The 23,886-nt window shown below is 43.4% G+C and overlaps 1 protein-coding gene across 1 annotated transcript in view; it reads right to left on the reverse strand.

Moving 5' to 3' along the window:
• LOC121543291 (SNF-related serine/threonine-protein kinase-like) overlaps nt 1–23,886 on the reverse strand; it is a 52,220-nt gene that overhangs the window by 13,628 nt on the left and 14,706 nt on the right. Inside the window, exon 3 of the mRNA XM_041853046.2 lies at nt 10,654–10,795. Within this exon, the coding sequence (XP_041708980.2) occupies nt 10,654–10,795 (142 nt within the window). The remainder of the gene's footprint in view (nt 1–10,653; nt 10,796–23,886) is intronic.

Raw genomic sequence — 23,886 nt, forward strand, 5'->3', positions numbered from 1 at the left:
GTATGTAGCAAATGCAGATTTCCCCTTTAAGCACATAGGATGGTGGATGAGGTGAGCCTCACCTTAACGATGTAAAGCTTTGAGGGTCTGGAAAATGTACGGTACGGCTCAGTCATGTTATATACAGTGCTTGAAGAGAGGCTTCACGGCCAACAGAAACACATTGAAAAGGCATCAGCTTAGAGAGAGAAAGCGACACTGGCAAATTGGAGTTGGTCATACAGCGCTCAGTGGCTTACATTTGATGTGCAAATAAAATGTGTGAAAACAGAGATTGCAATTTAATACGATTATGAAGGTTATAATAAAACTGGGCGAAGAGACTAAATTAATACTGTAAAACCTATCTGCATTAAAAGTCCCAATGAGGTCTGGATATATGCATCTAGGCCTATCTCCTGTTTTCTGGTTTCATAAAATTACAGAGACAAGAAAGATGTCATCCAGATATTAGGCTTTTAACCTAACTAAACAACACCACTACATGTTTAAACCTAATGACACAACACCACTACTACATGTTTAAACCTAATGACACAACACCACTACTACATGTTTAACCTAATGACACAACACCACTACTACATGTTTAACCTAATGACACAACACCACAACTACATGTTTAACCTAATGACAACACCACTACTACATGTTTAAACCTAATGACACAACACCACTACTACATGTTTAAACCTAATGACACAACACCACTACTACATGTTTAAACCTAATGACACAACACCACTACTACATGTTTAACCTAATGACACAACACCACTACTACATGTTTAACCTAATGACACAACACCACAACTACATGTTTAACCTAATGACACAACACCACAACTACATGTTTAAACCTAATGACACAACACCACTACTACATGTTTAAACCTAATGACACAACACCACAACTACATGTTTAACCTAATGACACAACACCACTACTACATGTTTAACCTAATGACACAACACCACTACTACATGTTTAACCTAATGACACAACACCACAACTACATGTTTAACCTAATGACAACACCACTACTACATGTTTAAACCTAATGACAACACCACTACTACATGTTTAAACCTAATGACAACACCACTACTACATGTTTAAACCTAATGACAACACCACTACTACATGTTTAAACCTAATGACAACACCACAACTACATGTTTAACCTAATGACAACACCACTACTACATGTTTAAACCTAATGACAACACCACTACTACATGTTTAAACCTAATGACACAACACCACTACTACATGTTTAAACCTAATGACAACACCACTACTACATGTTTAAACCTAATGACACAACACCACTACTACATGTTTAAACCTAATGACACAACACCACTACTACATGTTTAAACCTAATGACACAACACCACTACTACATGTTTAAACCTAATGACACAACACCACTACTACATGTTTAAACCTAATGACAACACCACTACTACATGTTTAAACCTAATGACACAACACCACAACTACATGTTTAACCTAATGACAACACCACTACTACATGTTTAAACCTAATGACACAACACCACAACTACATGTTTAACCTAATGACAACACCACAACTACATGTTTAACCTAATGACAACACCACTCCTACATGTTTAACCTAATGACAACACCACTCCTACATGTTTAACCTAATGACAACACCACTACTACACGTTTAAACCTAATGACAACACCACTACTACATGTTTAAACCTAATGACACAACACCACTACTACATGTTTAACCTAATGAGTAGGACTGGGAGATATGGCCTAAAAATCTTCGTTTTTTTCAAACTTATGGGCGATTCACGATGTAAATCTAGATTTGTCAAATGTTCTCTAAATAAGCTTTATTGTACAATTAAAAAGGTCAAATACACTGCATTTCAGACAGTCAGCAAAAATCTAATGAATTCAGGGCTTGTGAAATTATACCTAGGCTAAATATAAGCCTTCCACAGTTCCACAACCATAAGACCCACTAATAATGTATTTATTTCATACAAATAGTTTAACCTGCTTTTTGCAATAATAACTGATCTGGCTTTATTTGAAAATGACCTTTTTGTTAGAACATTTAACCAGAACCATGCATAATGCACGTTCACTAATAATGACTAACTTTTTGTAGCAGGCATTATACAAAATTAACACTGTTTCATAAACAATCTCTCAAGCACAAGCCCACGTACTACTATCTTTATAGTTCAAGTTTAGCCAACTTGGATCTATTTGCTCACTAACAAGGCAGAACAGTTGAATTGTTATGAACACACCCTTCTGTCAGTCATGCTAGCCTGTCCACTTTGTTAATATGTTGAAATCAAGTGGCCTACCTTATATAATTGTTTTATGCTTATTGCACATTTATAACACACAGACTAGACAGCTAGTATAACAGTATTTGGCTAAAATGCTGCTAACGGTACGTGGTACCCCAATGCCGCGCACGACAAACTGAGTATTAATTTTCCATTATCAATGTTCATTAATACTCCCGTTTTAGTGTCTGCGCTGCGCGCAATTTGAGGAGTTCAGAGAAAAAGTGTATCGTTAGAAAGGTTAACTTCTCCTCTAATACAGTAAAATAATTTCTCAATGTGTTTCGGTGTCCATATGACGGATTCTGTTGGACCAAACCTCAAATGCAAATAGCGAGTTGAAACCGCTTGTCAGAGGAAGAAGTGCTCTCTCATCTTTGTTGTTGTGAGTGACAGTGGGAGGGGCTTGGTGTAGATAAATGGTTAGGCACACAGCCTACAGTCATTACACACAGCACAGAAGGAGCCAAGGAGACAACATGAGAACAAGCGGACATAAACGCTCATAAAAAAAGGCATTTGGAATATGGCGAAAAAACATACTGTACATTCAAATTAATTCGATATATCGCCCAGCCCTACTAATGAGGTAGTGGTCCTCTGTAGCTCAGTTGGTAGAGCATGAATCTTGCAATGCCAGGATAGTGGGTTCGATTCCCGGGGCCACATACATAAAAATGCATGACTGTAGGTCGCTTTGGATGAAAGCGTCTGCTAAATGACATATTGTACAGTGGACAATGACCAAGTAATCAACACAACATCCCGTCTCTGCCCCTTCCTTTCTCTTAGATGGTGGAAAGCCAAAAGACTGTCTGAACGAGACCTAAAACAGCTTAAAAAAAGCAGTTTAAGCTCTAGTTGAAAACATAGTGGTTTAAGATATAGCCTACAGTGAGAGAAAAAAGTATTTGATCCCCTGCTGATTTTGTACGTTTGCCCACTGACAAAGAAATTATCAGTCTATAATTTTAATGGTAGGTTTATTTGAACAGTGAGAGACAACAATACAACAACACAATCCAGAAAAACGCATGTCAAAAATGTTATAAATTGATTTGCATTTTAATGAAGGAAATAAGTATTTGACCCCCTCTCAAATCAGAAAGATTTCTGGCTCCCAGGTGTCTTTTATACTGGTAACGAGCTGAGATTAGGAGCACACTCTTAAAGGGAGTGCTCCTAATCTCAGCTTGTTACCTGTATAAAAGACACCTGTCCACAGAAGCAATCAATCAATCCGATTCCAAACTCTCTACCATGGCCAAGACCAAAGAGCTCTCCAAGGATGTCAGGGACAAGATTGTAGACCTACACAAGGCTGGAATGGGCTACAAGACCATCGCCAAGCAGCTTGGTGAGAAGGTGACAACAGTTGGTGCGATTATTCGCAAATGGAAGAAACACAAAATAACTGTCAATCTCCTTCGGCCTGGGGCTCCATGCAAGATCTCACCTCGTGGAGTTGCAATGATCATGAGAACGGTGTGGAATCAGCCCAGAACTACACGGGAGGATCTTGTCAATGATCTCAAGGCAGCTGGGACCAAAACCAAAACACACGGCCAAGGCAACAAAGGAGTGGTTCAAGAAGAAGCACATTAAGGACCTGGAGTGGCCTAGCCAGTCTCCAGACCTTAATCCCATAGAAAATCTGTGGAGGGAGCTGAAGGTTCGAGTTGCCAAACGTCAGCCTCGAAACCTTAATTACTTGGAGAAGATCTGCAAAGAGGAGTGGAACAAAATCCCTCCTGAGATGTGTGCAAATCTGGTGGCCAACTACAAGAAATGTCTGACCTCTGCGATTGCCAAGAAGGGTTTTGCCACCAAGTACTAAATCATGTTTTGCAGAGGGGTCAAATACTTATTTCCCTCATTAAAATGCAAAATCAATTTATAACATTTTTGACATGCGTTTTTCTGGATTTTTTTGTTGTTATTCTGTCTCTCACTGTTCAAATAAACCTACCATTAAAATTATAGACTGATCATGTCTTTGTCAGTGGGCAAACGTACAAAATCAGCAGGGGATCAAATACTTTTTTCCCTCACTGTACATAGACTAGCTACAGCCTACACAGACTAGCTACAGCCTACACAGACTAGCTACAGCCTACACAGACTAGCTACAGCCTACACAGACTAGCTACAGCCTACACAGACTAGCTACACTACTACAGCCTACACAGACTAGCTACAGCCTACATAGAGAGAAGCAGACATGGGGGTTCGCTGAGTGTAGTGTACAGTGCTCCTCCTGTGAGCCATGCCATCTTCTGCATGGTCTCTCTCAGCCCAGTCGGTGTGCTGTCTGTCTGTCTGGCCAGGGATTTGTCAGCTCTGGGCTCCCTGTAGACCCGGAGCGGAGCAGTATGCCTATCTAAAGAGTGGCAGGCCAAGCAGACCCCTGATAAGAAGAATCCAACCGGTTTTTTAATAACCGCTGTCCGCTTCCATTTCCCTCTGCCAACCGTGATGCAGACTGCATTACCAACCCACAGAAACGCATGCGCACGGCAAACACGCACACACACGATAGGAGCGCTTCTGACTAGGCCTTAGGCCTATCCATCATAATTCTATCCGTCAAAAGGTTAAACTTTCTGTACAATATTTATTTGAATATAAGCTTTTCTTCTGTCTCCGAGCATGTTAGAGTCTGATTACCTACATGTATTATTTCACTCCCCATTCCAGCCTCACTCATGTCTCTCTCGGTCTCTACCCATTCCTTCTGGTCTCTACCCATTCCTTCTGGTCTCTACCCATTCCTTCCTCACTCCTCCTGTCTCCTGTCTCTACCCATTCCTTCCTCACTCCTCCTGTCTCTACCCATTCCTTCTGGTCTCTACCCATTCCTTCCTCACTCCTCCTGTCTCCCGTCTCTACCCATTCCTTCCTCACTCCTCCTGTCTCTACCCATTCCTTCCTCACTCCTCCTGTCTCCTGTCTCTACCCATTCCTTCCTCACTCCTCCTGTCTCCTGTCTCTACCCATTCCTTCCTCACTCCTCCTGTCTCCTGTCTCTACCCATTCCTTCCTCACTCCTCCTGTCTCCTGTCTCTACCCATTCCTTCCTCACTCCTCCTGTCTCTACCCATTCCTTCCTCACTCCTCCTGTCTCTACCCATTCCTTCCTCACTCCTCCTGTCTCCTGTCTCTACCCATTCCTTCCTCACTCCTCCTGTCTCCTGTCTCTACCCATTCCTTCCTCACTCCTCCCGTCTCCTGTCTCTACCCATTCCTTCCTCACTCCTCCTGTCTCCTGTCTCTACCCATTCCTTCCTCACTCCTCCTGTCTCTACCATTCCTTCCTCACTCCTCCTGTCTCCTGTCTCTACCCATTCCTTCCTCACTCCTCCTGTCTCCTGTCTCTACCCATTCCTTCCTCACTCCTCCTGTCTCCTGTCTCTACCCATTCCTTCCTCACTCCTCCTGTCTCCTGTCTCTACCCATTCCTTCCTCACTCCTCCTGTCTCCTGTCTCTACCCATTCCTTCCTCACTCCTCCTGTCTCCTGTCTCTACCCATTCCTTCCTCACTCCTCCTGTCTCCTGTCTCTACCCATTCCTTCCTCACTCCTCCTGTCTCTACCCATTCCTTCCTCACTCCTCCTGTCTCCTGTCTCTACCATTCCTTCCTCACTCCTCCTGTCTCCTGTCTCTACCCATTCCTTCCTCACTCCTCCTGTCTCCTGTCTCTACCCACTCCTTCCTCACTCCTCCTGTCTCCTGTCTCTACCCATTCCTTCCTCACTCCTCCTGTCTCCTGTCTCTACCATTCCTTCCTCACTCCTCCTGTCTCCTGTCTCTACCCATTCCTTCCTCACTCCTCCTGTCTCCTGTCTCTACCCATTCCTTCCTCACTCCTCCTGTCTCTACCATTCCTTCCTCACTCCTCCTGTCTCCTGTCTCTACCCACACCTTCCTCACTCCTCCTGTCTCCTGTCTCTACCATTCCTTCCTCACTCCTCCTGTCTCCTGTCTCTACCCATTCCTTCCTCACTCCTCCTGTCTCCACCCATTCCTTCCTCACTCCTCCTGTCTCCTGTCTCTACCCATTCCTTCCTCACTCCTCCTGTCTCCTGTCTCTACCCATTCCAGCCTCACTCCTACTGTCTCCTGTCTCTACCCATTCCAGCCTCACTCTTCTCTCAGGGGAAGAAGACAGGAAACTGCTATGGGGATATTTATAGTAACCTCCTAGTCATGCATGCTGTATCTCCTCTCTCCTGGAGAACGGAGGCTTGGCTACCGTACTGTAACAGCAGGCAGGCATGGAGAGAGAGATGGGAGAGAGGGAGGAAGACGTGATAGAGCAAAAGAGAGAGAGAAAGAAGAAAAGAAAGCGGGAAGTAAGAGACCGACCGACACAGACAGAGACAGACAGACAGACCGACAGAAAGACAGACCGACCGAGACAGAAAGACAGACCGACCGACACAGACAGAAAGACAGACCGACCGACACAGACAGAAAGACAGACAGACCGACAGAGACAGAAAGACAGAGACAGAAAGACAGTGCGACAGATCGACAGAGACACAGAGAGAGAGAGAGAGAGAGACACACAGAGAGAGAGGATGTTTGGGAGTAATGTGCTGGCATGTCATTTTATTAATTGCACACTCCTCTGCATATGAAGATATATTTTATAGCCTATATAAATGTGACATCACGCGCAGCAAAGGCCAGGCCTAGTCTATTTAATAAAATGATAACGTTGCCATAGAAAAGAGAAGCAGCACTTTACTCCATATTTCTAGAAAATGTTAATGATTTCAGCTCCCCAGAAGACCTGCCAGAGACAGGTCTACTACTTTACTGTAGGCCTGTAGTAGTAGGAAGGTACAACAGCAATCAACGTATCACTCCACTGAGTAATAGGAGTTGACGAGGATAGCAATCAAAGACTGAGTGAAATCGATTCCAGACAAACAGACAATGCACATGATCAATTATCAAAACAACTGAAAAGTACACAGTGTTCCATCCTATGTGATTGGCTCAATATGAACAGCATTTCCACGCGATTGGCTTAATATGAAGAGCATTCCCACGTCATGCTGAGAAACTCAGCGTTTTAAAATCTAAATCGCCTAAAAAATAGCATATTTATTAAAACCAGGAATGACAAAATCAAACAACTCAAGGGGATAAAATGCAAAAGACCTCCTGAATTATTAATTGTGGCAAGTAAACACATTTTGGCAAAGCAGCGGGAAAAGAATGGAACGGAGACAATTAATATGCTAATGAGGAAGAAGAAAAGCAGTAATCCAGCAGCTTGGCAGTCCAGCCCTCTCCCAGGTGGACTCTCTTATCTAGGAGGGAAAACACTACACAAATGAAGATCACTACCCAAGGCCCAAATCCTAAACTGAAAGCCTCTTAGTGATCTCTTTCCATCAGGAGAGGAGAGGGGAGTGAGAGTGAAGAGGAGAGAATAGAGTGAGGGAGTAGAGAAGAGAGTGAGGGAAGAGAGAAGAGAGTGATGGAGGAGAGAAGAGAGTGATGGAGGAGAGAAGAGAGTGATGGAGGAGAGAAGAGAGTGATGGAGGAGAGAAGAGAGTGATGGAGGAGAGAAGAGAGTGATGGAGGAGAGAAGAGTGATGGAGGAGAGAAGAGAGTGATCGAGAAGAGAGGAGAGTGAGGGATATGAGTGAGGGAGAAGAGAGTGAGGGAGGAGAGAGGAGCGTGAGGGAGGAGAGAGGAGAGAGGAGAGTGGAGAGTGAGGGAAAAGAGAGGGGCTCAGCCAGTCAGTCCCCTAAAGGAGCTAAAGGCTGTTGCGGTGGTTTCAGTCTCTCTTCCCCAACAACACCTGCTCCCCCTCTGTGATTGAGTCAGGCAGGGTCAACGTGGTGTAGTCATCTCTGCTGTGCTGAGCCGTGAAGCAACCAGTCTCCCCAGTCCAATCTCTTCCATCTCCTCTTGTCCTCCATAGGTGCAACAGCTCACAGAAAGGTCAGACACTTGCCAACGGCTAATTAGCACAATGCTAACAGCATGCCTCACCTCACTGTACAGATCTGTTCATTAAATCAGCCAACGCTGACTAACTTGTGTTGTTGACCTCATTGTCTCAATCTTGACCCTAGAAAGTTAGACTTAGAATTATATTATTATCAAATGCCAACTAAATCTGCTTCAGTCCATTAAAATGAGCTGTGGCTTGTAGTTGTTTTCTCTAGAGACCAAAGTTAAATGCAATATAGGCCTATTCATCATCATCATAAACCCTCTAGTAGGTAGAATAAGGACAACACACATGACTCGGTACTGGTACCCCGTGTATATAGCCAAGTTATCGTTACTCATTATGTATTTATTCATTCCTGGTGGTATTATCTTTCTATCATTTTTCAAATGTTCTCTCTGCATTGTTGGAAACAGCCCATAAGTTCAGCATTTCACTGTTAGTCTACACCTGTTGTTTACGAAGCATGCGACAAATTAAATGGCTAATGTCAGGTTCGGTATGTGTGAATGTGCATAGTGAGAGAGCTGGCCCTGGTTAGATAGATGTCTACTCTCTGACTTCAGATCATTTTTGCCAAGGAATGTATCTCAACACCTATGGACTATTTCAAAGACACTGAATTTCAAACGCATTAGCCAAATTGTGAAAGTTGTAACAAACAATGGTTTGTTAAGATTAACATTTATCTTCTATTGCATCCACATTAGGGCTGGGAATTGCCAGGGACCTCTTGATACAATATAATCATAATACTTAGGTGCGGATACGATATGTATTGCGATTTGATACTGCGTTTTTATTGCGATTTGATGTTCTGGTCCATTAGAAAATTAGTTTTGATCAGACATGGAAATAAAAGTTTTGAAAACATGTTGGCTCACTATTTAAAAAGGTTGGGAAAAAACCTGAGTTTTGGCGCAGGTATAGCAGACCAGCGCTAACTAACGCCACCTAGCGCTAGCTAACACCACCTAGCAAAAAATAAAGTCAAAGTATCTATATAATATCTCCCAAAATAATATTGCAATATGTAACTGTATCGATTTTCCCTCATCACTCCCTCGACACAATGATTTGAGCTTAACAAGACAAATGCCTCCCACTCCTCCCTCCACATCCTCCCCAAGCACATAGAAACAAAGACAAAATGATACACTGTGGTTTCCAATTCAACTGTAATGATAGGTAGCAGAACTCTACAGACACAACATGTGCCATATTCAATTCCATTTGGAGCTTGTGAGTGCTCTTTTTTTCCCCCTCTCTGTTCATTTAATCTGACTGTGAAGATTGAATCAAGAGAGACATTTGTACAATCGAGGAAGGAGGACACTCATATAAACATTTCGTACAGCAGAGCCGGGAGGAAAGGAACAGGATGTTCAAGGAGCCAAAATATCATCATCATCATCATCATCAGTCACGCCCTGACAAAACACACATTCTGCTGGGAAACATTGAACCAGGCCTGGTCTTTACAGACTGTCTGTTCTGCTGGGGAACATAGAACCAGGCCTGGTCTTTACAGACTGCGGTCCAGTTCAAACAGAACAGATGGACTCTCCCCTACACTGTTATCGTGTGCATATGACAAATAAACTGCTGCCATACTTCGCTAGAAAGAGAGCAGAATCTGAGTGTAAATGGAGGGCCGTCAGGCCTGTATTCTATGTGGCTGTGCCGTCCTCATTTAGCCCACACAGTAGAAATCACAGTAGATCATTTGTTCAACTGAAAAAGATAGCAGCAGCACATTTCCTGAGTCTAAAAACATTGAGATGGAAATGTAAACAATGACAGTAGCTAGTAGAGACATGACCTTTTATTGGAGTCCCAAACACTGGCTACGTTTATTACCCCCTTCCCTGAATTCAGCTAGAACTCAATCTACAGCGATTAGCATCAACCCCAGGGTCAATCCAAAGCTATGGGAATAGCAACAGAAATATTTATCTGTCAGGACCATCCTGATTCAGGAAGCTCAGAGAAGTGCCTGAAGAAAAGTAAACTGTCAATGATTGGATGTACACAGATCACTCCAGACCACAGAGTGTTGACTGGCGTCCAGACAGACAGACATTCAGACTTAACACAGAGGAGAGAGAAGAGAGGTGGTAGTCAGAGGTCTGGCTCCTGTTCAGATGTTTACAGCTCATCTGTTACATAACCAAGGCTGAAAGACAGAGCACAAAGCACTGACCCCAGGTCAGCATCTGTTCTGGAGAACACTTGTTAATTAGGATGTGTGTGTGTGTGTGTGTGTGTGTGTGTGTGTGTGTGTGTGTGTGTGTGTGTGTGTGTGTGTGTGTGTGTGTGCAGGACTCACTCTTTGCAGGCGTTGGAGACGTGGGTGGGTACAGTGTATTTACAGTCCATGATCATGGTGAGGGTCTCGCTGTCGTTGGCCTCCTGGAAGGGGGGCTGTCCACACACCAGCATGAAGAGGATCACACCAAGACTCCAGATATCTGACAGGAGGAAGAGGTGAGAGAGAAGGTGAATGGCTCATTCTGCTACACTATAACCTGTCTGGGTACTGTAGAACCATCTGCAGGCTCACAGCACTGTGTTCTGTCAGCCCTGGGATTCTGCTGGCCTGGGTTAAACACTCAGTCTGGATTTCCCCTGCTGCTACTAACTTGGTGATTCAAAATCAAATGTTTGTGTGTGTGTGTAGGGGAAATTAACCACGCAGACCCTAAACACCCCAGCTCAACATTCACACCACCATGGTTACAGCACTAGCTAAATAAACCTGAACTAGAGTGCCAGATATGTCCGTCAGCTCTGCTAGACAGCAGTAAATGTAGAGCTGGCGTCCCAAATGACACTGTTCCCTATATAGTGTACTACTGACTAGGGCCCATAGGGACTTCTGAAATCCGCCTGTCATTGCTGATACTGAACTCTGTTAGATAAGTGATGCTGTGATTCAGCCCGACTCAGAATAAGGAATTCATTATTACATGGAGAGTATGTTTATATCTTTAATGCCCAGCTTGACTCAGAACTAGTCAGTCAATCAGATACTTGCAAAAAGCACTTAAAAAAACAGGATTATACAGGAGAATTTCCATGGCTCTTCTGTAATTACAATAATGAGGATTTTAAATAATTCTCATTAAGCCTAGATGCCCTCAAAAACGGAACTAAGTCGCAGCGTATAGCCTAGCCCTCATTGCACAAACAGTGGCAGTTAAAGATAAAATAAAAATAAAAACTGTAGCTAGCCCACAGCACACTTTCAAATCCTCCTAGGGTCAAACAACCGGTCCCTAGGAGGATTTGAAAGTGTGACAGAGTCAGAGTAATTTAATGGAAATGTTAACTAGGTCACAGGATGTAGGAGTGTTACAAAGGTCCATGTGTCACTGAGGAGTGTTGACTGCCCAACAGTAAAAGGTGTCAGAACAGTGAGGAGTGTTGACTGCTCAGCAGTTGAAAAACTAAAGAAAGCCGCAGGAGCTCAGATGCAATAATTTAATATCCTAATAACCAACGTTTCGACAGACAAGCTGTCTTCATCAGGGTATAATGACAAACACTGCGAGTCACTAGTTTATATAGTGTGAAAGGACACACGCCGGTGTCTGTATTCATGGCCGGGTGTGGCCTAATAGCATTGGTTAATTCACATAAACAGAACATACAAAAAACATGGTAGCATACAATCATAGATACAACTTGGCTACATAGGCCCACAAACATTTACAATGAATAGCAAAATCACAAGAATGGCTTCAGATCAAAGTCTACGTTGAGACCGAAGGGAGCAAGGGTCTTTAAATTAAAGATCCAGGCAGCCTCTCGTTTTAACAATACGTTGTCGAGGTCACCCCCTCTCCTAGGGAGGGTGACATGTTTTACTGCTCAGCAGTAAAATGTGTCAGAACAGTGAGGAGTGTTGACTGCCAAACAGTAAAAAGGTGTCAGAGAGACAGTGAGGAGTGTTGACTGCCAAACAGTAAAAGGTGTCAGAGAGACAGTGAGGAGTGTTGACTGCCAAACAGTAAAAGGTGTCAGAACAGTGAGGAGTGTTGACTGCCAAACAGTAAAAAGGTGTCAGAGAGACAGTGAGGAGTGTTGACTGCCAAACAGTAAAAGGTGTCAGAGAGACAGTGAGGAGTGTTGACTGCCAAACAGTAAAAGGTGTCAGAACAGTGAGGAGTGTTGACTGCCAAACAGTAAAAAGGTGTCAGAGAGACAGTGAGGAGTGTTGACTGCCCAATAGTAAAAAGGTGTCAGAAAGACAGTGAGGAGTGTTGACTGCCAAACAGTAAAAGGTGTCAGAACAGTGAGGAGTGTTGACTGCCAAACAGTAAAAGGTGTCAGAGAGACAGTGAGGAGTGTTGACTGCCAAACAGTAAAAGGTGTCAGAGAGACAGTGAGGAGTGTTGACTGCCCAACAGTAAAAGGTGTCAGAACAGTGAGGAGTGTTGACTGCCAAACAGTAAAAAGGTGTCAGAGAGACAGTGAGGAGTGTTGACAGCCCAACAGTAAAAAGGTGTCAGAGAGACAGTGAGGAGTGTTGACTGCCCAACAGTAAAAGGTGTCAGAGAGACAGTGAGGAGTGTTGACTGCCAAACAGTAAAAAGGTGTCAGAGAGACAGTGAGGAGTGTTGACTGCCAAACAGTAAAAAGGTGTCAGAACAGTGAGGAGTGTTGACTGCCAAACAGTAAAAGGTGTCAGAGAGACAGTGAGGAGTGTTGACTGCCAAACAGTAAAAGGTGTCAGAGAGACAGTGAGGAGTGTTGACTGCCCAACAGTAAAAGGTGTCAGAACAGTGAGGAGTGTTGACTGCCAAACAGTAAAAAGGTGTCAGAGAGACAGTGAGGAGTGTTGACAGCCCAACAGTAAAAAGGTGTCAGAGAGACAGTGAGGAGTGTTGACTGCCCAACAGTAAAAGGTGTCAGAACAGTGAGGAGTGTTGACTGCCAAACAGTAAAAATGTGTCAGAGAGACAGTGAGGAGTGTTGACAGCCCAACAGTAAAAAGGTGTCAGAGTGACAGTGAGGAGCGTTGACAGCCCAACAGTAAAAAGGTGTCAGAGAGACAGTGAGGAGTGTTGACTGCCCAACAGTAAAAGGTGTCAGAGAGACCACTTATAGTTGTGTATCTGCTGGGTCTTCTCTGATGTGCTGCATCATTCAAATCTCCTGTTGATGTTTGATGCCAGCAGCTCCAGGGAGGGAGGTTAAACGAGTCCACAGGGCTCCTCCTTATTGTCAATGAGATGAGATGAGGGCCTGCCTGCCTGCCTGTTAAAAGCTGCTGGCATATTATTACGGCTTCCTATAGAGGGGCATCCAGGAGCTCCTATTCCACCTCAGCAAGCTGCAGCGGGATGGCAGGAGGGAGGGAGGGAAGGAGGGTATGGCAGGAGGGTGGGAGGGAAGAGATTGCATGAGGGAGGGAGGGGATGGCAGGAGGGTAGAAGGGAAGGAGGCGATGGCAGGAGGAGATTGGCTGGAGGGAAGATATTATATATATATATATATATTTTTGTCATTTAGCAGACGCTCTTATCCAGAGCGACTTACAGTTAGTGAGTGCATACATGTTTTGTTTTTTTTCATACTGGCCCCCCGTGGGAAACGAACCCACAACCCTGGCATTGCAAACGCCATGCTCTACCAACTGAGCTACACGGGACACGGGAGATGGCAGGAGGGAGGGAGGGAGGAGATGGCAGGAGGGAAGGAGGAAGGGAGGGAAGGCGGGAGGAAGGAAGGAGGGAGGGCAGGAGGGAAGGAAGGAGGGAGGGCAGGCAGGAGGGAGGACAGGTGGGAGGAGATGGCAGGAGGGAAGGAAGGAGGGAGGGCAGGCAGGAGGGAGGGCAGGTGGGAAGAGATGGAAGGAGGGTTGGAGGGAAGGAAGGAGTGAGGGCAGGTGGGAGGGAGGGAGGGCAGGCGGGAGGAGATGGCAGAAGGGTGGGAGGGAAGGAAGGAGGGAGGGCAGGCGGGAGGAGACGGACGGAAGGAGATGAGGGATGCAGCCTGCAATGGCCATGATGCACATCAAGCCCCAATCCCCATCACTACCAGCTATGCCACTAGCCTGGCTGCTGAAATAGGATTCGCTACAAGGCAGCTACTGTGCTTTATCAGACAGTGGTAACCTAAAGTAGCAGGCGTAAAAGAAACACCTGAAACTAGATCCCCTACATACTGGTATTGACAAGTAGAAAGAAAAATAAATGTCGGGAGATTCTCTTCTGCACTGTTCAACCAATCTAGTAAATGTGGAGGAGTTAAGATGGAGTGTTGCCTTGTTAACGTCCAAAAGCGGAAGTCACTGGCCGCGCGCGTATTAGTCGTGAGATGCGAGACTAGTAGCAACTGTGATTATCTCCAATGGGATTTGCAGGAAAGCCATGCAATGCAATCAGGAGGTCCATTGCTTCATTACAGCAAATAGAATACAATGTTCTAAAACCGTGCTTGGCTTCACATCATGCCAATCACACACACAGTCAACATTATTTCCCCATCATCAAAAGAGAATATTTCCATGCTGTAGCCGAGTGACCCAGATCAGACATCCTGAGCCCAGACTGAGCCTTGTACAGAAATAACTCCCTGCAACTCTCCCATCTCTGACCGTGGAGGAGCGCCAGATTCAATCAAACCTGCCGTGCCACTGTTTATACTGCCTCGGTTTACAAACTAGCTAGTACCTGCAGGAAGGTACGCACAAATGATCTTTCAGTACCTGTAGGAAGGGTACCTGGTATTTCCACAGTAACCAAAGCCCTTCTGTGAATGTATCTTGACCATGGGGGGAAAATGACTTATGTTTAGGCTACACACTATTGCATAAATACAGCAATGTGGGTTCAACTGAATGGAGGTTGTGTGTTAACTTCCCTAAGTCAGCATTTACTGTCTGTCTGCTACACATGCACACAAGGTGTCAACTGGAAAAACACTTTAGATTCAGTAGCACCCCTTTAAGACCAGTGACCCTGCTAGAAATGGACCTGTCGGTGACAACTCTAGAGCTGTTGCTGGCCCAGGTCTCTTACTGAGACACTTGAAGTCAGCCACAGCCTGCCAGCCACAATACCCCTCCTTGTCGTCTCCAGCATGTTCCTCCTCCATATCAGGCTGTGGTCTCAAAAATAGCCATTCTAACGCAGCCCTGTCTAAGGGGACTGTTGACATTGTGCAAATATCCGCAGTCAGACAGACAATCATTCAGTGTTGACAAGTCGCTCATTTTGATGGTGCCAGCAAGGTATGCGGACCTGTTTTTTAACAGTGCTGTTGTATTGTGAAGTTCATTATGAATGCTTTGTTCAAGCACAGCAGTGGTTCCAACTCCAGTCCTCCAGTAACCCCACAGCACACATTTTTGTTGTAGCCCTGGACAAACATACCTGATTCAGCTCATTGAGGGCCTGATGAATAGTTGACAAGTTGAATCAGCTGTGCTTGTCTGGGGCTACAATAAAACGGAGTACTGGTGGGGGTACTCGAGGACCGGGGTTGGGAACAATGTTCCATCTAATTTATTTAGGCACTGAGCAAATTTCAGGTCTTCTGAGCACAAACTTCCAGCGCACGTTTACTGTGAACACTGAGGCTGTACCTGCTTTAAGTTACAGTTTTAACAGTGGCCAAGTAGGCTACTGTGGCTATTTGATCATAATGTAGGCCTACTGGAGTGGCCTACCATCAAAAACAATGGAGAAAATGCATCCCATAACATTTTAACATGGAAATAGCTGTTCTATCATTCAGCCTACAGTAGCAGCCAATGTGTGGTGCTCAATGTAGGCCTACATTTCATGAGACTGGGTGAATAACTCACTAACTAGCAAAGGATATGAACAACATGTGCACACGTGGCTACATGCAGCTCCCGCTTTGATCTCAAAACAAGCACATCTACTCACGACCACAGCTGTAAACACAGATCCATATATGACAATGGTCTATTTGCATATAGGCCTACTGCAGATCTGATTGGTTATGCCACACAGAGTATGGGCTGAGTCATGCCCAATAGAATCCTACTCCGATGCATTCTGCCTATAACAAAATCTCTTGCATAGTTTGTTTTGTTGCATTGAAAGTGGCTAATATTGCATTGATTTGATCACAATTGCCACAGTAAAGAGAAACGTTGATAGTATTAACAGGGAAAACTCTAGAAAGTTGAGTGAAGTTCAATCTTGTGCTTCTCCCCGTGGGCTGATATTTCTTCTGCGCGCTCTCAGGCTACTGCACGCGCAGCTTAGAGGGAACATTGGTTGGGAACCAGTGAAGTAGAACACATTTTCCTCTGCGCTCACAACTCAACTTGTTTATCTCAGGGTCATATGTGCATGCAGAGAGAGAGACGGGAGTGCAAAATTCAAGATGTGACATCTTTTGAAATGTAGAGATGAAAAGGCTGAGTTGCAAGTTCCATGATGCGTTTCCCCTTCTCCTTACATGTCTCTGAAATGTGCAAATGATCCAATTGCCATCCCCCGAGCACCATACATACACGATGACCAGGATTGTCAGAACATGACAGTCAGAGCTTTGAGGCAGACTAGTAGTAATCTTCATAAGACACACGAAGCAAGGGAGCAAACTGGATCTAAACTGAAAAATAATACTCAAATGCTTTGTGCCTTCAGTTACTGCGCGCGCACACACAATAAATGGTTGTGGAGTAAAAAGACATCCCCTGAAACATAACCCCACTACCCAGTCTTCAGAGAGACTATATTCAGTGGATATCATAAGTATTCACACTCCTTGGGTTTTTCCACATTTTGTTGCATTACAAAGTGGGATTGAAATGTATATAATTGTGATTTTTGTTTGTCACTGATCTACACAAATTACCTCACTGTCAAAGTGAAAAGATAATATATACATTTTTACTAATTTATAAAAAATATTTTAAAAATAATGTCTTGGCTATATAAAAGTATTCACTCCCTTTTATAGCAAGCCTAAATAAGTTCAGGAAACCAAATTTGCTTGACAAATCCTATAATAAGTTGCATGGATTCACTCTGTGTGCAATAATAGTGTTTAACATGATTTTTGACTACCTCATCGCTGTACCCCACACATAATTATCTGTAAGGTCCCTCAGTCGAGTAGTGTATTTGAAAACACAGATTCAACCAAAGACCATGGGGGCTTTTTCCAATGCCTCACAAAGGGCACCTATTGGTAGATGGGTAAAAAGCAGACATTGAATATTCCTTTAAGCATGGTGAAGTTATTAATTACACTGTAGATGGTGTATCAATACATTGAGTCACTACAAAGATACAGGCGTCCTTCCTAACGGAGCAGTCAGCAGAGGAAGGAAGCCGCGTAGGGATTTCACCATGAGGCCAGTGGTGTTTTAAAACAGTAACAGATGGCTGTGATGGGAGAAAACTGAGGATGGATCAACATTGTATTTATTCCACAATACTAACCTAAATGACTGAGGGAAAAGAAGGAAGCCTGTACAGAATACAAATATTCCAAAACATGCATCCTGTTTGCAACAAGGCACTAAACAAGTAATAATGCAAAACATTCGCCAAAGGAATTAACTTTTTGTTCTGAATACAAAGTGTTATGTTTGGGGCAAATCCAACAACACATTCCTGAATATTACTCAGCATGGTCAAATCATATCAAATTGTATTTGTCACATACACGTGTTTAGCAGATGTTATTGCGGGTGTAGTGAAATGCTTGTGCTTCTAGCTCCGACAGTGCAGTAATATCTAACAAGTAATTTCTAACAATTTCACAACATATACCCAATACACACAAATCTAGTAAGGAATGGAATTTAAGAATATATACATATATGGACAAGCAATGACAGAGCGGCATGGACTAAGATACAGTAGAATATTATAGAATAATACACAGTATATACATATGAGATGAGTAGTGCAAGATATGTAAACATTATTAAAGTGACTAGTGTTCCATTTCTTAAAGTGGCCAGTGATTTCAATTGGCAGCAGCAGCCTCTAATGTGCTAGTTAGTGATGGCTATTTAACAGTCTGATGGCCTTGAGATAGAAGCTGTTTTTCATTCTCATGTTATGGGTATGCTTGTCATTGGCAAAGACTAGCGATTTTTCAGGATTAAAAACCCCAGAATGGAACTAACCACAGGCAAAATCCTAGAGGAACACCTGGTTCAGCCTGCATTCCATCAGACACTGGGAGATGAATTCACTTTTCAGCAGGACAATAACCTAAAACACATGGCCAAATTTACACTGCGGTTGCGTACCAAGACAGTGAATGTTCCTGCGTGGCCTAATTACAGTTTTTACTTAAATCTGCTTTAAAATCTATGGCAAGACTTGAAAATACCTGTCTTGCAATGATCAACAACCAACTTGACAGAGCTTGAAGAATTGAACTGTCTAAATATTGTACAATCCAGGTATACAGAGCTCTAAAGAGACTTACCCCAAAAGACTCACCGCTGTAATCACTGCCAAAAGGTGTTTCTAACATGCATTGATGGACTCTGGGTGAATACTCATCTAAATCATGATGTTTTATTTTTCATGTTAGAATTTGTCTTCCATTTTTACATTAGAGTATTTTATGTAGATTGTTGACAGAAAATGACAAATAAATCCATTTTTATCCCACTTTGTAACAATAAAATGTGAAGAAATCCAAAGGAGATGAATACTTAAGATCTGCACTGTACATCCTCGTGGCTCCATTTCAACGTGATGATTGTCAAGCACTCAAAAGGATTTAACACAACAACAAGGCACAGAAACAGCGGCAGACAGTGATTTGAGAGGATTTCTGTGCCAACGCTAATAGGTGCATTGGGGTGTATAGTTTGCCTCCTGCGAGTGACATGAAGAGTAACAGATGTTGAGAGGAGCGAGGCAAAAACAACAGCGCAGCCTGATTAATGCAGACTGCCACGTATCGCTCACACACACACACACACACACACACACAGAGAGACACAGAAAGAGAGGAGAGAGAGAGAGAGAGAGAGACTTACGCATCAGTAGTGCTCAATCTCTGTAAAACATTTAGATAATGAATATGATGAGAGAGCAGAGACCCCAGGAGATGTGGATATCTCACCACTTGTCTTGAGAGAGCAGAGACCCCAGGAGATGTGGATACTCTCACCACTTGTCTTGAGAGAGCAGAGACCCCAGGATATGTGGAGATCTCACCACTTGTCTTGAGAGAGCAGAGACCCCAGGATATGTGGAGATCTCACCACTTGTCTTGAGAGAGAGAGCAGAAACCCCAGGAGATGTGTATATCACCACTTATCCTGAGCACAAACGTCCCTTGTATATAACATGGTGGTTAGAGTTTAAGTGCACCCAACTGAGTTGGCATAAAGATTGGCAAGTCATCACTGGCAGCGAGTAGAAGAAATAGGCTTGTGTGGTGGGAGCCTTGGGAGTCACTCACTGTTGTGCAGCATGCGCCAGGAGATTTAATTACATTATGGAATTCACAACTAAATGTTTGCCAGATAGTTATCTTACAGCTATTAAGTTAACGGTCTAAAATGTGCTAAATGCTCTGCAGTTGTGCATTTGGTTTGCTAATTTAGTAGCTAGTTAGCTATCAATCTAAGTGGTTAGCTTCTTCCAAAATCAAGCATTCGCTTGGTAACAGCAGAGAATCCCCTCCTGGATCAAGAGCCTTGCTGTCTAATATTTGTTTTGTGCGTGCAGCAAATTGTGAGTAGCATTTTTGAGTTACTTGTATAGTTTAGGTCAGAAACTGTACAAGATGTTTGCAATTCGCTCGTTAGCATTTAGTTAGCATTCTCTATGGGATTTTAAATATACTTATTAGCATTGCTAACCTTAAGATTAGTATCAGTGGGGTTTGAAAACAGCGGCCCTTGTGTTTAGTGTCGGTATTACTGAATATCCCATTAAGGTCGGTATGAAGGTATGACAATCTGGATACCGCCCAAGTGTAAGAAGAACACGGACAACCTAAGACGTGAACAGCCACTATTAGCAGCCATGACTGAACTTCCCTCCCTACCTCATCCCCTGTCAAGCAAGTCCATCAACCAACCAGGCCCATCACCAGAGTATTTACACTTTAGTCATTTAGCAGACGCTCTTATCCAGAGCGACTTACAGTTAGTGAGTGCATACATTTTTCATTATTTTTATTTTTTTCCCCCATACCCCCGTGGGAATCGAACCCACAACCCTGGCGTTGCAAACACCATGCTCTACCAACTGAGCTACATCCCTGCCGGCCATTCCCTCCCCTACCCTGGACGACACTGGGCCAATTGTGCCCCGCCCCATGGGTCTTCCGGTCGCGGCCGGCTACGACAAAGCCTGGATTCGAACCAGGATCTCTAGTGGCACAGCTAGCACTGCATCGCAGTGCCTTAGACCACTGCGCCACTCGGGAGTGGGAGCTGAGCAGAGTAGGAGCTGCAGCTCATGGACAGTGAGGTCAGTGAATCAGGCATAGGGGCAGGGGTGACACTGACTTGGGTTGAATGGCTGGAACCTGGTTACAGAGAATTACCTCCCAAAACAACTGCCTTACCGGGATAAATAACTGTGAGAAACAGGTAAATTATAATCAATTATTTATATGAACAGCATGGCGTGAAATGGAACTGTTAAATTATATGCTATGTCTAAATCTGTCTTCTCTATGGCCTCTGCATGATGAATCATCAATGGTCAGGGTGGGGACAGACAGCCCATCTCAGTATGGAGTGCAGTTCACAATGCATGTAGACCTATCATCTCATCATGGTAACTTATTTTCTTGTGACAGGTAGGCCTACATTTGCTGCTGCATAGTCTATGCTACAGCAATATAAAGACTGAATGAGCGTCTAATTTACCCATTCAACTTTCAGGGTTCACCTTATTTTTTAATTGTAAAGATATATTTTTTAATTGCATCTGCAGAGTTTTAAAACAGCCTATCACTCGAATATTGTTGCTTTAAAAATCAGTGCATGCGCTCGCAGTCTCGCGCGCTCTCTCAATCAACTCCATTGAAATTGCATCCAAAATAGATAATCCTGTTCTAGATTGTCTAGATGTCCTAGCTTACCTCTTTCAGGTAATACATTCAATGCCGTATTAGCCTTATATTTAGCTAATTAATGATGGGTTATGCATAATAAGCTTCTAATTTATAGCCTCTGTCGCTAGCGCAATACGCACGCACCCGTGTTCCGCTGGCCTCTCTCCTTAAAAAACGCTTTTTAGCTCTTGGAGTCCCATGCAGGAAAAGACAGACTAGATTATATATATATATATATATATATTTTTTTTTTTTTTTCATTTCTTATACCAACAGACAATTAGAAGAGCGACGCAAGCTCGTTTGCTGAATGTTAAATAAAGCATGTAATAGAACTCATGGGTAGTTTGAAAGATGAACGAACGCGCAATGGTGGTAGGCTATAGCAGTTCTTTATTCAGACCCATAACCATTCAATCTTTATGAAGAGAAGTGAAAGCCTTCTGAATCTAATTCTAGTCCTATATTATTCACAATGTCATTAGAATGATGACGATAAGGACAACGAAACGCATTTCATTGAACTGTTGAAAGCGAGGAAGGAATGAAGCAACAATAGAGAGAAAGAGGAGGTAGGCTAATAACATTAGGGGAAAATTATGAAAGATATATATATATATATATATGAGTCAAATTAAACAAATAGGCCCTATTATATTTCAAAATTAAAATCAAATTCGCTAGCCTATACTTGTAACTTTGTAGGCCACATGTGCTGCACCAGAATCGGATGTTCTCTTCTGCGTTATCATGGTTTGAACTATGTGCGTAATTCCAGTCCAATACAATACAGTAATACAGTTCACACTCAAAAAGATTAGCCTACTGGAGCTAGTTTCATTTATTTACCCAAGAGAGCATATAGCTAGCTACATCTATGGGCTTTTATGTTTTTCTGTCATGCGTAATGTGCAGTATAGCCTATATCATATATGTATTGGATAACTGCACAATCATTTGGGCTTTTTTGGGCTTGGGCTCATTAAAATGTCTTTAATGTAGGGCTCATAAAATGTATTTAATGTATGGCTCATCAGGCTCAGGTAGCATGAGGCTTGAATTTTCCATCAAAGCTCTAATCAAATCCAAACATAAGCCTATGTATATGCTTTATAATGCTTTTGAATGACACTTCCGGTTTGGGCAGGAAATACCTTGTTACCCAGGAGAAAAGTGATTTATTCTCAGGATGGAACGCTTGTAAAACACCAGGAAAATATTAAACCCTAACATTGACCCCCAGACTGACTGAGGGCCAAGGAAGACCCCACCACGTCAGGGCACATCAGGCCAAGGCGGAGCACTCCCCCTGTGGGAGACGGGGCTGTCTGGTTGATCTGAAGTCTGAGCCATTAGAACGCATGCGTCCCAAACGGCACCCTATTCCCTATTAAGTGCACTGGTCAAAAGTAGTGCACTATACAGGAAATATGGTGCCACACCATGGGAATCAGACTGTAAATAAGGTCTTCACAGGAGGAGAGCTTTCAGGGAACGTAGGTAGTAAAAACAGAAAGGCTAGCGGGCTGGTAGTGATATAGGATCCAGAGAGCACGGCCCTCTAACACGATAGTTTGTATATTAGCCAGGGGTTGGCAACCCTAAAGCCGGGCGTACACTACACGATTTTGTTCCCGATTTAGCTGTACCAGACAAGTTGAGATCGGAGACAGAATCCCCACGTTGTTGCCTACTCGGGGCGCGCGGCTGTCACTGACGCTCGTTTAATATGAGTGGGTCAGAGAAGCAATCCGAGGGCTACCGATCCAGTCTTTGAGCAGTCCCAGACATTGTGATATTTTAGAACACCTTGGATTTTCTGAACAAAATCTGCAAGGCTCTTTTAGTGTGAGATGTGCAACGACTAGTTATGAGAACAGTGATCAGCAATAGCCAATGAGAGCTCGCCAGAGAAAAAGTCAAAGATGAAGACGTTGTATCGCATCACCCAGAATGTGTAGACTCAAGCTGGAGAGATGACTATGCGTTTATATTTGCCAAGAACCATAGGGTCAAATCATTACAGTTCTGAAGTTCACAAGCAATGTTATTCAATAAATGTATTGGCTAGATATTTCAAGTCTGTATGGCAAGCGTGAATGTCTGACTGAAAATGTTTAGGAGGCTGCTTTGAGCCACAGCTCATTCTAGCTACGTTAACAATCTAATCACATCATCACATTGTTTTCACTAGAAAGCGTGGTATCGAGAATCCTCACGACCTTCCTCATCCCAGGATTTACAGTATTACTGTCTTGGTACACAAGGGGGCGCTAAACAAAGAAAAGCGTTTTACCTGAATGCTAACAAAATTAGCACAAACTAATAGCGAATTTCAAGAGGATGTTAGCTAAATATGCTAATGAGCGCAAACGAAAATAAACTAAATTGCAAAGACAGGCAATCCAGCTCAAAGTTATACAAATATAAGTAGTAGCTACCAAATGTCATTTTTGGTGAGTTTGGACATTTACAAGCGAATGTGAACGAGAGACATTGTGCAAATAAACAAAGTTGAGACATG

Source organism: Coregonus clupeaformis, chromosome 17, assembly GCF_020615455.1.
Source record: "Coregonus clupeaformis isolate EN_2021a chromosome 17, ASM2061545v1, whole genome shotgun sequence".
NCBI lineage: Eukaryota > Metazoa > Chordata > Actinopteri > Salmoniformes > Salmonidae > Coregonus > Coregonus clupeaformis.